The following is a 14704-nucleotide window of genomic DNA, read 5'->3' as shown; positions in this document are numbered from 1 at the left end:
GGGCAGGTCATGTTTGACTAATTTGGTGGAATTCTTTGAGAACATTACATGTGCAGTGGACAATGGGGAACCTGTGGATGTGGTGTATCTGGATTTCCAGAAGGCATTTGACAAGGTGCCGCACCAAAGACTGCTACATAAGATAAAGGTGCACGGTGTTACGGGTAATGTATTAGCATGGATAGAGGATTGGTTAACTAACAGAAAGCAAAGAGTGGGGTTAAATGGGTGTTTCACTGGTTGGCGATCAGTGACTCGTGGTGTGCCTCAGGGATCAGTGTTGGGACCGCAATTGTTTATGATTTACATAGATGATTTGGAGTTGGGGACCAAGTGTAGTGTGTCAGAATTCGCAGATGACACTAAGATGGTTGGAAGAGCAAAGTGTGCAGAGGACGCTGAAAGTCTGCAAAGGGATATAGATAATCTAAGTGAGTGGGCGAGGGTCTGGCAGATGGAGTACAATGTTGGTAAATGTGAGGTCATCCATTTTAGTACATAGAACATAGAACAGTACAGCACAGAACAGGCCCTTCAGCCCATGATGTTATGCCGAGCTTTATCTGAAACCAAGATCAAGCTATCCCACTCCCTATCATCCTGGTGTGCTCCATGTGCCTATCCAATAACCGCTTAAATGTTCCGAAAGTGTCTGACTCCACTATCACTGCAGGCAGTCCATTCCACACCCCAACCACTCTCTGCGTAAAGAACCTACCTCTGATATCCTTCCTATATATCCCACCACGAACCCTATAGTTATGCCCCCTTGTAATAGCTCCATCCACCCAAGGAAATAGTCTTTGAACGTTCACTCTATCTATCCCCTTCACCATTTTATAAACCTCTATTAAGTCTCCCCTCAGCCTCCTCCGCTCCAGAGAGAACAGCCCTAGCTCCCTCAACCTTTCCTCATAAGACCTACCCTCCAAACCAGGCAGCATCCTGGTAAATCTCCTCTGCACTCTTTCCAGCGCTTCCACATCCTTCTTATAGTGAGGTGACCAGAACTGCACACAATATTCCAAATGTGGTCTCACCAAGGTCCTGTACAGTTGCTGCATAACCCCACGGCTCTTAAACTCCAACCCCCTGTTAATAAAAGCTAACATACTATAGGCCTTCTTCACAGCTCTATCCACTTGAGTGGCAACCTTTAGAGATCTGTGGATATGGACCCCAAGATCTCTCTGTTCCTCCACAGTCTTCAGAACCCTACCTTTGACCCTGTAATCCACATTTAAATTAGTCCTACCAAAATGAATCACCTCCCATTTATCAGGGTTAAACTCCATTTGCCATTTTTCAGCCCAGCTTTGCATCCTATCTATGTCTCTTTGCAGCCTACAACAGCCCTCCACCTCATCCACTACTCCAACAAGTAGGAATAACAGCAAAATGGACGATACTATAAACAACATGCTGCTGTGCAGAGGGACCTGGGTGTCCTTGTAGTTTCTTGTGGACCTGGGGCAGCACGGTGGCACAGTGGTTAGCACTGCTCCCACACAGTGCCAGGGACCCGGGGCAGCACGGTGGCACAATGGTTAGCACTGCTCCCTCACAGAGCCAGGGACCCGGGGCAGCACGGTGACACAGTGGTTAGCACTGCTGCCTCACAGCGCCAGGGACCCGGGGCAGCACGGTGGCACAGTGGTTAGCACTGCTCCCTCACAGAGCCAGGGACCCGGGGCAGCACGGTGACACAGTGGTTAGCACTGCTGCCTCACAGCGCCAGGGACCCGGGGCAGCACGGTGACACAGTGGTTAGCACTGCTGTCTCATAGCGCCAGGGACCCGGGGCAGCACGGTGACACAGTGGTTAGCACTGCTGTCTCATAATGCCAGGGACCCGGGGCAGCACGGTAACACAGTGGTTAGCACTGCTCCCTCACAGTGCCAGGGACCCGGGGCAGCACGGTGACACAGTGGTTAACACTGCTCCCTCACAGCGCCAGGGACCCGGGGCAGCACGGTGACACAGTGGTTAGCACTGCTGTCTCACAGCGCCAGGGACCCGGGGCAGCACGGTGACACAGTGGTTAGCACTGCTCCCTCACAGTGCCAGGGACCCGGGGCAGCACGGTGACACAGTGGTTAGCACTGCTGTCTCACCGTGCCAGGGACCCGGGGCAGCACGGTGACACAGTGGTTAGCACTGCTGTCTCATAGCGCCAGGGACCCGGGGCAGCACGGTGACACAGTGGTTAGCACTGCTCCCTCACAGTGCCAGGGACCCGGGGCAGCACGGTGACACAGTGGTTAGCACTGCTCCCTCACAGAGCCAGGGACCCGGGGCAGCACGGTGACACAGTGGTTAGCACTGCTCCCTCACAGCGCCAGGGACCCGGGGCAGCACGGTGACACAGTGGTTAGCACTGCTCCCTCACAGCGCCAGGGACCCGGGGCAGCACGGTGACACAGTGGTTAGCACTGCTCCCTCACAGTGCCAGGGACCCGGGGCAGCACGGTGACACAGTGGTTAGCACTGCTGTCTCATAGCGCCAGGGACCCGGGGCAGCACGGTGACACAGTGGTTAGCACTGCTCCCTCACAGTGCCAGGGACCCGGGGCAGCACGGTGACACAGTGGTTAGCACTGCTGCCTCACAATGCCAGGGACCCGGGGCAGCACGGTGGCACAGTGGTTAGCACTGCTGCCTCACAGTGCCAGGGACCCGGGGCAGCACGGTGACACAGTGGTTGGCACTGCTCCCTCACAGCGCCAGGGACCCGGGGCAGCACGGTGACACAGTGGTTAGCACTGCTCCCTCACAGCGCCAGGGACCCGGGGCAGCACGGTGACACAGTGGTTAGCACTGCTCCCTCACAGCGCCAGGGACCCGGGGCAGCACGGTGACACAGTGGTTGGCACTGCTCCCTCACAGCGCCAGGGACCCGGGGCAGCACGGTGACACAGTGGTTGGCACTGCTCCCTCACAGCGCCAGGGACCCGGGGCAGCACGGTGACACAGTGGTTGGCACTGCTCCCTCACAGCGCCAGGGACCCGGGGCAGCACGGTGACACAGTGGATTAGCACTGCTGCCTCACAGCGCCAGGGACCCGGGGCAGCACAGTGACACAGTGGTTAGCACTGCTGTCTCACAGCGCCAGGGACCCGGGGCAGCACGGTGGCACAGTGGTTAGCACTGCTGTCTCACAGCGCCAGGGACCCGGGGCAGCACAGTGGCACAGTGGTTAGCACTACTCCCTCACAGCGCCTGGGACCTGGGTTCAATTCCTGGCTTCGGTCTCTGTCTGTGTGGAGTTTGCACATTCTCCCCGTGTCTGTGCGGGTTTCCTCCAGGTGCTCCGGTTTCCTCCCACAGTTTAAAGATGTGCGGGTTAGGTAGATTGGCCATGGTAAATGTCTCAGTTCACGGGGATAGGGCAGGAGAGAGTGCCTGGGTAAGGTACTCTGTCCGAGAGTCAGTGCAAACCCGATGGGCAGAGTGGTCTCCTCTGTACTGTCAGGATTCTATGATTTATGTCTGCCGTTTCGATGCTGGCTCACCTGCTAAATATCTCCATAATATTCTGTTTTTCTTTCAGCTTCCTGAGCCACGTATCTAACTCATTGTTTGATTGTAAATTCCAACAGCTGCCGTAGTGGGATTTGAACCAATGTCCCAAGGAATTAACCAGGCCTCAGAATTTCTCATCCTGTGCCGTTTACACAGCACCCCTTCCAGCAGCTTCACTTCAGTTCCAACACTGGCATTGAGGTAGCAATGTGCAAAGTTCCCCCGCTGGGTCCGTACACATTAACCAGGACTAATCCAATCCAGCCAATTACCCCCAGCTGTCAATAAAGCGATGGAAAAGGCATCAACAGAGCTCGCTTAGTCTGACTTCCATCATCACCAATCAGCTCCTGAACCTATTACTATCTTGGTCCAAAAACAGACAAGAGGTGAGATAAGAGTTACTGCCCTTGGCACAACCATCTTCAGCTTAACATCACTAAGTACAAAATGGCCCGCTTGATTTGCAGCCCATGACACTTCCAATCTGCACTCCATCCACCATTGATGTAAACATGTGCAATAGAAGCATGAGGAGGCTATTCGGCCCCTCGAGCCTGCCTCACTATCCAATACTATGATGGCAGATGTGATTGGACCCTCAATTCCAGGTAACCCCTCACCCGATAGCCTTTGACCCCCTTGTTAGCCGAGAATCTAACAACAACATCCTTGTAAATATCTATTGACCCTGCAAAGTAGGTTGTTTTGCAGGCTGCTGTTTAGTTCCAGTTTCTACTCTGAACAGGCAACAGCCCCTCAATAAACCTTGATTTTGTTACATTGAATCTATGTGCGCAAACCACAGGCCCGAATTTCCCAGCTTGCTGTGCTGCTCGGGTAGTGCAGTAGGCAGGGAAATGTCAGCAGGGGGACCTGTCTGGCCTGTAGCAGGAGTCGTTCAGTATCGTCCGGGCTGACTAATATCCCCACCCACCCCCGTCGAGTGAAATCATAGAAACCCTACAGTGCAGAAGGAGGCCATTCGGCCCATCGAGGCTGCACCGACTACAATCCCACCCAGGCCCTACCCCCACATATTTACCCGCTAATCCCACTAACCTACGCATCTCAGGACTCTAAGGGGCAATTTTTAACCTGGCCAATCAACCTAACCTGCATATCTTTGGACTGTGGGAGGAAACCGGAGCACCCGGAGGAAACCCACGCGGACACGAGGAGAATGTGCAAACTCCACACAGACAGTGACCCGAGCCGGGAATCGAACCCGGGACCCTGGAGCTGTGAAGCAGCAGTGCTAACCACTGTGCTACCGTGCCGAGTGGAAAGGTTCCCCCCAAATTGGAGGATAGCTAATGTGGTTCCGTTATTTAAGAAGGGTAGGAAGGATAACCCGGGTAATTATAGGCCGGTGAGCTTGACGTCCGTGGTCGGGAAGTTGTTGGAGAGGATTCTTAGAGATCGGATGTATGCGCATTTAGAAAGGAATAAACTCATTAACGATAGTCAGCATGGTTTTGTGAGAGGGAGGTCATGCCTCAGTAACCTGGTGGAGTTTTTTGAAGAAGTGACTAGAATGGTTGACGAGGGAAGGGCCGTGGATGTCGTCTATATGGACTTTAGTAAAGCGTTTGACAAAGTCCCTCATGGTAGGTTGGTGCAAAAGGTTGGATCTCATGGGATAAAGGGGGAGGTGGCTAGATGGGTGGAGAACTGGCTTGGTCACAGAAAGTGCTACAGCAAAAAACCGACAGACAAACACGGGACACAGTGGACAGAGTACCCTTCGTCGTCCAGTATTTCCCCGGAGCGGAGAAGCTACGGCATCTCCTCCGGAGCCTTCAACATGTCATTGATGAAGTTGAACATCTCGCCAAGGCCATCCCCACACCCCCACTTCTTGCCTTCAAACAACCGCACAACCTCAAACAGACCATTGTCCGCAGCAAACTACCCAGCCTTCAGGAGAACAGTGACCACGACACCACACAACCCTGCCACAACAACCTCTGCAAGACGTGCCGGATCATCGACACAGATGCCATCATCTCACATGAGAACACCATCCACCAGGTACACGGTACATATTATTGCAACTCGGCCAATGTTGTCTACCTGATACGCTACAGGAAAGGATGTCCCGAGGCATGGTACACTGGGGAAACTATGCAGACGCTGCGACAACGGATGAATGAACACCGCTCGACAATCACCAGGCAAGACTGTTCTCTTCCTGTTGGGGAGCACTTCAGCGGTCACGGGCATTCGGCCTCTGATATTCGGGTAAGCGTTCTCCAAGGCGGCCTTCGTGACACACGACAGCGCAGAGTCGCTGAGCAGAAACTGATAGCCAAGTTCAGCACACACGAGGACGGCCTCAACCGGGATATTGGGTTCATGTCACACTATTTGTAACCCCCACAGTTTGCCTGGACCTGCAGAGTTTCACTGGCTGTCTTGTCTGGAGACAATACACATCTTTTTAGCCTGTCTTGATGCTCTCTTCACTCACGTTGTTTGTTTCTTAAAGACATGATTAGTTGTAAGTATTCGCATTCCAACCATTATTCTGTAAATTGAGTCTGTGTCTTTATATGCCCTGTTTGTGAACAGAATTCCCACTCACCTGAAGAAGGGGCTTGGAGCTCCGAAAGCTTATGTGGCTTTTGCTACCAAATAAACCTGTTGGGCTTTAACCTGGTGTTGTTAAACTTCTTACTGTGTTTACCGCAGTCCAACGCCGGCATCTCCACATCTTGGTCACAGAAGACTGAGGGTGGTAGTGGAAGGGTCTTTTTCCGGCTGGATGCCTGTGACTAGTGGTCTTCCGCAGGGCTCTGTATTGGGACCTCTGCTGTTTGTCATTTATATAAACGATCTGGAAGAAGGTGTGACTGGGGTGATCAGTAAGTTTGCGGACGACACGAAAATGGCTGGACTTGAAGATAGTGAGGAGCATTGTCAGAGGCTACAGAAGGATACAGATAGGCTGGAAATTTGGGCAAAGAAATGGCAGGTGGAGTTCAATCCAGATAAATGAGAAGTGATGCATTTTGGTAGAACTAACATAGGGGGGAGCTATATGATAAATGGCAGAACCATAAAGGGTGTAGATACGCAGAGGGACCTGGGTGTGCAAGTCCAGATCCTTGAAGGTGACGTCACAGGTGGAGAAGGTGGTGAAGAAGGCATATGGCATGCTTGCCTTTATAGGATGGGACATAGAGTATAAAAGTTGGGGTCTGATGTTGCAGATGTATAGAACGTTGGTTCGGCCGCATTTGGAATACTGCGTCCAGTTCTGGTCCCCACACTACCAGAAGGACGTGGAGGCTTTGGAGAGAGTGCAGAGGAGGTTGACCAGGATGTTGCCTGGTATGGAAGGGCTTAGTTATGAGGAGAGATTGGGTAAACTGGGGTTGTTTTCACTGGAAAGACGGAGGATGAGGGGTGACCTAATAGAGGTGTATAAAATTATGAAAGGCATAGATAGGGTGAACGGTGGGAAGCTTTTTCCCAGGTTGGTGGTGACGTTCACGAGGGGTCATAGGTTCAAGGTGAGGGGGGGGAGGTTTAACACGGATATCAGAAGGACGTATTTTACACAGAGGGTGGTGGGGGCCTGGAATGCGCTGCCAGGCAAGGTGGTGGAGGCGGACACACTGGGAACGTTTAAGACTTATCTAGACAGCCATATGAACGGAGTGGGAATGGAGGGATACAAAAGAATGGTCTAGTTTGGACCAGGGAGCGGCGCGGGCTTGGAGGGCCGAAGGGCCTGTTCCTGTGCTGTATTGTTCTTTGTTCTTTGTTCAGCAGGGATTAAAGCTGGTTCCCATCAACAGGGACCAGGCGTGATCACCCCGCTGGTGGGGACAGAGGCCATTGAGGCCCCCTTGGGAGGTCAGGGGCAGGGGGAGTGACCCTTGGCAGTACCAGCCTGACACTGCGAGCCTGGCGCCCTGGCACTGCCCACCTGGCACCCTGGCACTACGCACTGGACAGTGACAGGAAGGTGGGGCCTGAGGGGGCAAGTGACAGGAGGGTGGGGCCTGAGGGGGCGGGACCCACTGAAGGGGCAGAACCGATCGGTATTGGTGGAGTAACAGCTGCACTCTCTGCATTTGGGATTGGCGGGGTGATTGGGGTGATTGGGGGAGTGGGATCGGGGCTGGTCATGGGGGAGTGGGATTGGGATTGGCCATGGGGGAGTGGGATCGGGGTTGGCCATGGGGGAGTGGGATTGGGGCTGGCAATGGGAGAGTGGGATTGGGATTGGCCTTGGGGGAATGGGATCGGGGTTGGCCATGGGGGAGTGGGATTGGCGTTGGCCACGGAGGAGTGGGATTGGGGCTGGCCATGGGGGAGTGGGATTGGGGAAGGCCATGGGGGCATGGGATCAGGTTGGCCATGGGGACTGGGATTGGGGTGATCAGGGCTGGCCGTGGGGGAGGGTGGGGTGATTGGGTCTGGCCGTATGGGAATGAACATAGAACATAGAACATTACAGCGCAGAACAGGCCCTTCGGCCCACGATGTTGCACCGACCAGTTAAAAAAAAAAACTGTGACCCTCCAACCTAAACCAATTTCTTTTCATCCATGAACCTATCTACGGATCTCTTAAACGCCCCCAAACTAGGCGCATTTACTACTGATGCTGGCAGGGCATTCCAATCCCTCACCACCCTCTGGGTAAAGAACCTACCCCTGACATCGGTTCTATAACTACCCCCCCTCAATTTAAAGCCATGCCCCCTCGTGCTGGATTTCTCCATCAGAGGAAAAAGGCTATCACTATCCACCCTATCTAAACCTCTAATCATCTTATATGTTTCAATAAGATCCCCTCTTAGCCGCCGCCTTTCCAGCGAAAACAATCCCAAATCCCTCAGCCTCTCCTCATAGGATCTCCCCTCCATACCAGGCAACATCCTGGTAAACCTCCTCTGCACCCTCTCCAAAGCCTCCACATCCTTCCTGTAATGTGGGGACCAGAACTGCACACAGTACTCCAAGTGCGGCCGCACCAGAGTTGTGTACAGTTGCAACATAACGCTACGACTCCTAAATTCAATCCCCCTACCAATAAACGCCAAGACACCATATGCCTTCTTAACAACCTTATCTACTTGATTCCCAACTTTCAGGGATCTATGCACACATACACCTAGATCCCTCTGCTCCTCCACACTATTCAAAGTCCTCCCGTTAGCCCTATACTCAACACATCTGTTATTCCTACCAAAGTGAATTACCTCACACTTCTCCGCATTAAACTCCATCCGCCACCTCTCGGCCCAACTTTGCAACCTGTCTAAGTCTTCCTGCAAACTACGACACCCTTCCTCACTGTCTACCACACCACCGACTTTGGTGTCATCAGCAAATTTGCTAATCCACCCAACTATACCCTCATCCAGATCATTAATAAATATTACAAACAGCAGTGGCCCCAAAACAGATCCCTGAGGTACACCACTTGTAACCGCACTCCATGATGAATATTTACTATCAACCACCACCCTCTGTTTCCTATCCGCTAGCCAATTCCTGATCCAATGGGATCGGCGCTGGCCATGGGGGAGTGGAATCGGGCTGGCCCGGTGAGGGGGAGGTGGGAGGAGTCGAGGAAGCTGGAGACTGGGGGTTGGAGGGGTCAGGGAAACTGGTGATCGGGAGGCCGGTGATGGGGGGGGGGCAGGTGCGGGGAGGGGGGGCAATGTGCATGCACCAATGCCCCCACTGACAGATCGGCACATTTGCAGTAGCCCGCTCAGCACTATGTACTTTGCTTCAGTCTTCACAAAGGAAGACATGAAAAATGTACCAGAAATGCTGAGAGAAACATGTTTTAGTGAGGAGCTGAAGGAAATCTGTATGACGAGAGTAATGGTTTTGGGGAAATTGATGGGATTGAAGGTGGATAAATCTCCAGGTCCTGATAATCTTCATCCCTGAGTACTTAAGGAAGCGGCCCTGGAAATAGTAGATCCAATGGTGGTTATTTTCCAAAATTCTTTGGACTCTGGAATACTTCCTACAGATTGGAGGGGAGCTAATGTAAGCCCGCTATTCAAAGAACAAAGGACAGTACAGCACAGGAAACAGGCCCTTCGGCCCTCCAAGCCTGTGCCGCTCCTTGGTCCAACTAGACCAATCGTTTGTATCCCTCCATTCCCAGGCTGCTCATGTGACTATCCAGGTAAGTCTTAAACGATGTCAGCGTGCCTGCCTCCACCACCCTACTTGGCAGCGCATTCCAGGCCCCCACCACCCTCTGTGTAAAAAACGTCCCTCTGATATCTGAGTTATACTTCGCCCCTCTGACCTTGAGCCCGTGACCCCTCGTGATCGTCACCTCCAACCTGGGAAAAAGCTTCCCACTGTTCACCCTATCTATACCCTTCATAATCTTGTACACCTCTATTAGATCTCCCCTCATTCTCCGTCTTTCCAGGGAGACAACCCCAGTTTACCCAATCTCTCCTCATAGCTAAGACCCTCCATACCAGGCAACATCCTGGTAAACCTTCTCTGCACTCTCTCTAACGCCTCCACGTTCTTCTGGTAGTGTGGCGACCAGAACTGGACACAGTACTCCAAATGTGGCCTAACCAGCGTTCAATACAGCTGCATCATCAGACTCCAGCTTTTATACTCTATACTTCAAAAAGGGAGGTCGGGAGAAAACAGGGAACTATCGACCAGTGAGCCTAACGTCAGTACTGGGGAAGTTGCTTGAGTCAATTATCAAGGATTTCATAACTCGGCATTTGGAAGGCAGTGGTATAATCAGACAAAGTCAGCACGGATTTACAAAGGGGAAATCATGCTTGATGAACCTATTGGAATCTTTTGAGGATGTAACTGGTCGAGTTGACCAAGGAGAACATAAGAACATAAGAACATAATAGGAGCAGGAGTAGGCCATCCATCCCCTCGAGCCTGCCCCGCCATTCAATAAGATCATGGCTGATCTGACGTGGATCAGTACCACTTACCCGCCTGATCCCCATAACCCTTAATTCCCTTACCGATCAGGAATCCATCCATCCGTGCTTTAAACATATTCAGCGAGGTAGCCTCCACCACCTCAGTTGGCAGAGAATTCCAGAGATTCATCACCCTCTGGGAGAAGAAGTTCCTCCTCAACTCTGTCTTAAACCGACCCCCCTTTATTTTGAGGCTGTGTCCTCTAGTTTTAACTTCCTTACTAAGTGGAAAGAATCTCTCCGCCTCCACCCTATCCAGCCCCCGCATTATCTTATAAGTCTCCATAAGATCCCCCCTCATCCTTCTAAACTCTGGATGTGATTTACTTAGACTTTCAGAAGACTTTCGACAAGGTCTCACATAACAGACCACGATGTGAAGTTAAAGCACATGGGATTGCAGGTAATGTCTTGAGATGGATAGAAAACTTGTTAGCAGATAGGAAGCAAAGAGTTGGCATAAATGGGTCTTTTCCTGATTGGTAGTCAGTGACTAGTGGGGTTCCGCAGGAATCTGTGCTGGGACCCCAACTGTTCACATTATATATTAATGACAGAAGAGGGAACTGAATGTATTATCTCCAAATTTGCAGATGATACAGAGATGCTTCAGTGTGATTTGGACAGGCTGAGTGTGTGGGTATCTTTATGGCAGATGTAGTATAATGTGGATAAATGTGAGGTTATTCACTTTAGTAGCAATAATAGGAAGACAGATTATTACTTGAATGGGTGTAAATTGAGAGAGGTGGATACTCAATGAGACCTTGGAGTCCTCGTGCATCCATTGCTGAAAGTAAGCGCGCAGGTACAGCAGGCAGTAAAGAAGGTAGTGAGAGGATTTGAGTACAGAGATAAGGATGTTTTTCTGTAATTGTACAGGGCATTGGTGAGGCCACACCTGGAGTATTGTGTGCAGTTTTGGTGTCCTTATCTGACAAAGGATGTCCTTGCTATGGAGGGAATGCAGCGAAGGTTTACCAGGCAGATTCCTGGGGCGGCAGGTCTGTCACAGGAGAATGGTCTAAGTCAGTTAGGATTATATTCACCAGAGTTTAGAAGAGTGAGAGGGGATCTCATAGAAACTTATAAAATTCTAACAGAGTTAGACAGGGGAGATTCAGAAAGAATGTTCCCAATGGTGGGGGGAGTCCAGAACTAGGGGTCATACTTTGAGGATAAGGGGGTAAACCTTTTAGAACTGAGGTGAGCATAAATTTCTTCACCCAGAGGGTGGTGAATGTGTGGAATTCACTGCCACAGAAAGTAGTTGAGGCCAAAGCATTGTGTGATTTCAAGAAGAGATTAGATATTACTCTTGGGAGGGATATGGTGGGAAGAGGGGATCAGGATATTGAATTTGACGATCAGCCATGATCAGAATGAATTGTGGAGCAGGCTTGAAGGGCCGAATGGCCTCCTCCTGCTTCTAGTTTCTATGCTTCTATGATGTTGGCCTCTCGGGTGGGATAAGGCTCCGCATCCCACTTTCCATCGTAAATCCCCCAGCGGTCTCTGCGGAGCGCAGAGTGCCGGAAATCCACCCCACCCAAAAAAAAGGCGGGAAAATCTCCCACTTTCCCGCCCGTTGGGCACTTGGATTTTTTGGGGAAAATCACCCCCGACATCTTTTTTTGATTCAAACCCAAAACCCCTCACATCGTTACAATTTCCACACTCCACACTCGAAGAACAGGCTTTAAAATCTTCTTCCACACGAGATTTTTTGCCTCCAGGATTTTAACCTCGCATTCCAACATTCCTCTTCACTGGATCAACCTTCCGGCTGCCACACGATTTTCCAGCTACCCAGACTCTCCAACAGGACATCACGGCTTCACATGCTGTGTTGAGGCTTCCCTGACCTCAGGACCATGACAGATGTCTGGGTTCTCACTCGCTGACTTCACCAGAGCTTCTCTCTGCTCCTGACGTCACTGAACAGAACCCTTTCCCACATTTCTGATCATTATTCCTTTAAATTGACTGTGTAATGCGCGAGAAACAATACTTTTCACTGTATACTAACATATGTGACAATAATAAATCAAATCAAATCAAACATTTCTGGAATCTTCTTTGCTGATTTCAGAATGTCCTTTCGTTTCTCAGACTCACAGTCTATCCTCTGTATTATCCGGCCTGAACTGGCAGCTTCCCTTCTTGCTTCATGGGTTATCTGATTGTAACTGAACTCCAACTGGCTCTCTGGTTGCTAAGCAACAGCTTAGTTCTTTCTACCTGTGTCATTGCTTTTACATTGTAAAACCTGGATTACAATGCAGGCAAAGTTTGAATGAAACTTAAACCTACAGACATGCAGCACTTTAGTTTAACATGGAGTCAGCTGAAATTTTAACCCTTTCATAGCACGCGAATACAGAAAGAAACATGAATTAAGCTTAAAGTTCAACCAAGACCTTAATCTTAATAACAACAGACAAATAGAAATTATTTAAACTACCTCTAATCTTTAATGGAATAAACCTTGATTGTGTCCAAAGCATTTATCTTTCAAAGCAGCCAATAGTTTTGTTACAGTTTTACATTTGAATATTTAATTTCGATTTACCAAACTCAGACCATTTCCCAAACTGACAATTATTGAAGTATTTTACATGATTCTGTCCCTTGGTATTTGCTATGGTTCATCTATTTTGTTTCTAATCTTCTTCCCCTTCCTACCTCCCACTCCCACCCTGTGTCCTGTGCGGCTACCTCAGCTGTGCTGCCGTGGACATGGTTCTGGCTGCACTCTGCAGGTAAACCAGCACGAGTAGTGCGATCTGAATATTGGTTAAAGAGAGGGATGCACTCAGAGCTCTCCAATACTACTCACCTATCCCTCTGTGACTGACTGGTGGACACTCAGTCCCTCTCTGTTTGAACACTTCTGAGTGAAGAGGTAATCATCTCCTGAAAAGTGCTCACCATGTAGCTCTCAGCCATGTGGATGCGTCACAGTGACATCTGCTCCTGCTCAAACTCTAAAACCTGGATCTTCTGACAATCCTTCCTTGATGGGTTTATGGTTATTCACCATGTGAGACGTATTCCTGATTTCCCACATTGAACAGGATGTGCCTCTCACGGGACTAAGAGGCCTTGCAATGCTTTTATCTACTGGATGATTGTTAGACTGGTAATTAATTTGACAGAATAACTAAAGAGTTAAAGGCACAATTCACCATCCATTCAAAGGTGAATAAACAGCAACAACAAACCCCAAACAAGATGCTGTGTAAAACAGAACACTGTGGAAATATTCAGCAGCTCAGGCAGCTCCGTGGAGAGAGACAGAGTTAATAATGCAGCTCAGTGATATTTTATATTCATGATAAACATCATCACCTGAAATGTTACTGTTTTCTCTCTCCACAGATGCTGCCTGACTCGCTGACTATTTTCTGGGATGACTTTCTACTCTCGCATGTTTGGTGTTTGAATATAACTGTGCTGTAAGAACATGGAAGATTCTAGTAGCCTGTACTCACCCTCACCCCAGATTTCCTGGCATTGCTTATCTGCAGACTGACAGATCCCATCGCTGCAGTATAAATTTCCGTTGCTGCATGTGTGGCCATCTTTCAGGAATACATTGACGGGGCAGTCTGAGGAGTTTCCTGTGCAGAACTCTGGCAAGTCACATTCTCCCCTCGGTGGTCTACAAATGGTCGCTGCTGGAAGAAACTGCAGAACAAAGTGATCAGGTTTCAATCAGCTCATTGTTCAGGCAGGGCTGAGAGTGGTGTGTAATTGCTGAGAACGGGTTGGTGTCTGGAGAGAGAGAAGGTTGGGGCTGAGGAGATGATCAGGATCTTGGGGTTAGGGATGTACAGCGACCTATTGTTCGAGCATTGGAATATAGCCTCACTGAGCATTCGTTCAAACACCTCGCGATATTCAACAGTTGTGATGGGCAGCAAGAAAAATAGAGTCATAAAATTCTGAGAGAAACATGTTTTGGTGAGAAGCTGAAGGAAATCAGCATTAGTAGAGAAATGGTTTTGGGGAAATTGATGGGATTGAAGGTGGATAAATTTCCAGGTCCTGATAATCTTCACCCCAGAGTAACTGAAGGAAGCGGCCCTGGAAATACCAGATCCATTGATGGTTATTTTCCAGAATTCTTTAGCCTCTCGAATACTCGAGTCTACATCAGAGTCTACTAGAGTCTCCTGTCTACATCAATGGGGACAAAGTAGAAAGGGTTGAGAGTTTCAAG

General features: G+C 50.1%; 1 protein-coding gene across 1 annotated transcript in view; it reads right to left on the bottom strand.

Moving 5' to 3' along the window:
* The window catches only part of LOC144487737 (disintegrin and metalloproteinase domain-containing protein 12-like), a gene marked incomplete at its 3' end in the record, with an annotated part of 102911 nt that overhangs the window by 70299 nt on the left and 17908 nt on the right, over window positions 1-14704 (bottom strand). Inside the window, exon 4 of the mRNA XM_078205809.1 lies at window positions 13974-14169. Within this exon, the coding sequence (XP_078061935.1) occupies window positions 13974-14169 (196 nt within the window). The remainder of the gene's footprint in view (window positions 1-13973; window positions 14170-14704) is intronic.

This window comes from Mustelus asterias, unplaced genomic scaffold (genome assembly GCF_964213995.1).
Source record: "Mustelus asterias unplaced genomic scaffold, sMusAst1.hap1.1 HAP1_SCAFFOLD_1005, whole genome shotgun sequence".
NCBI classification, from domain to species: Eukaryota; Metazoa; Chordata; class Chondrichthyes; order Carcharhiniformes; family Triakidae; genus Mustelus; species Mustelus asterias.
The sequence above is the reverse complement of the archived record's forward strand: the minus strand, read 5'-3'. Positions and strand labels throughout refer to the sequence as shown.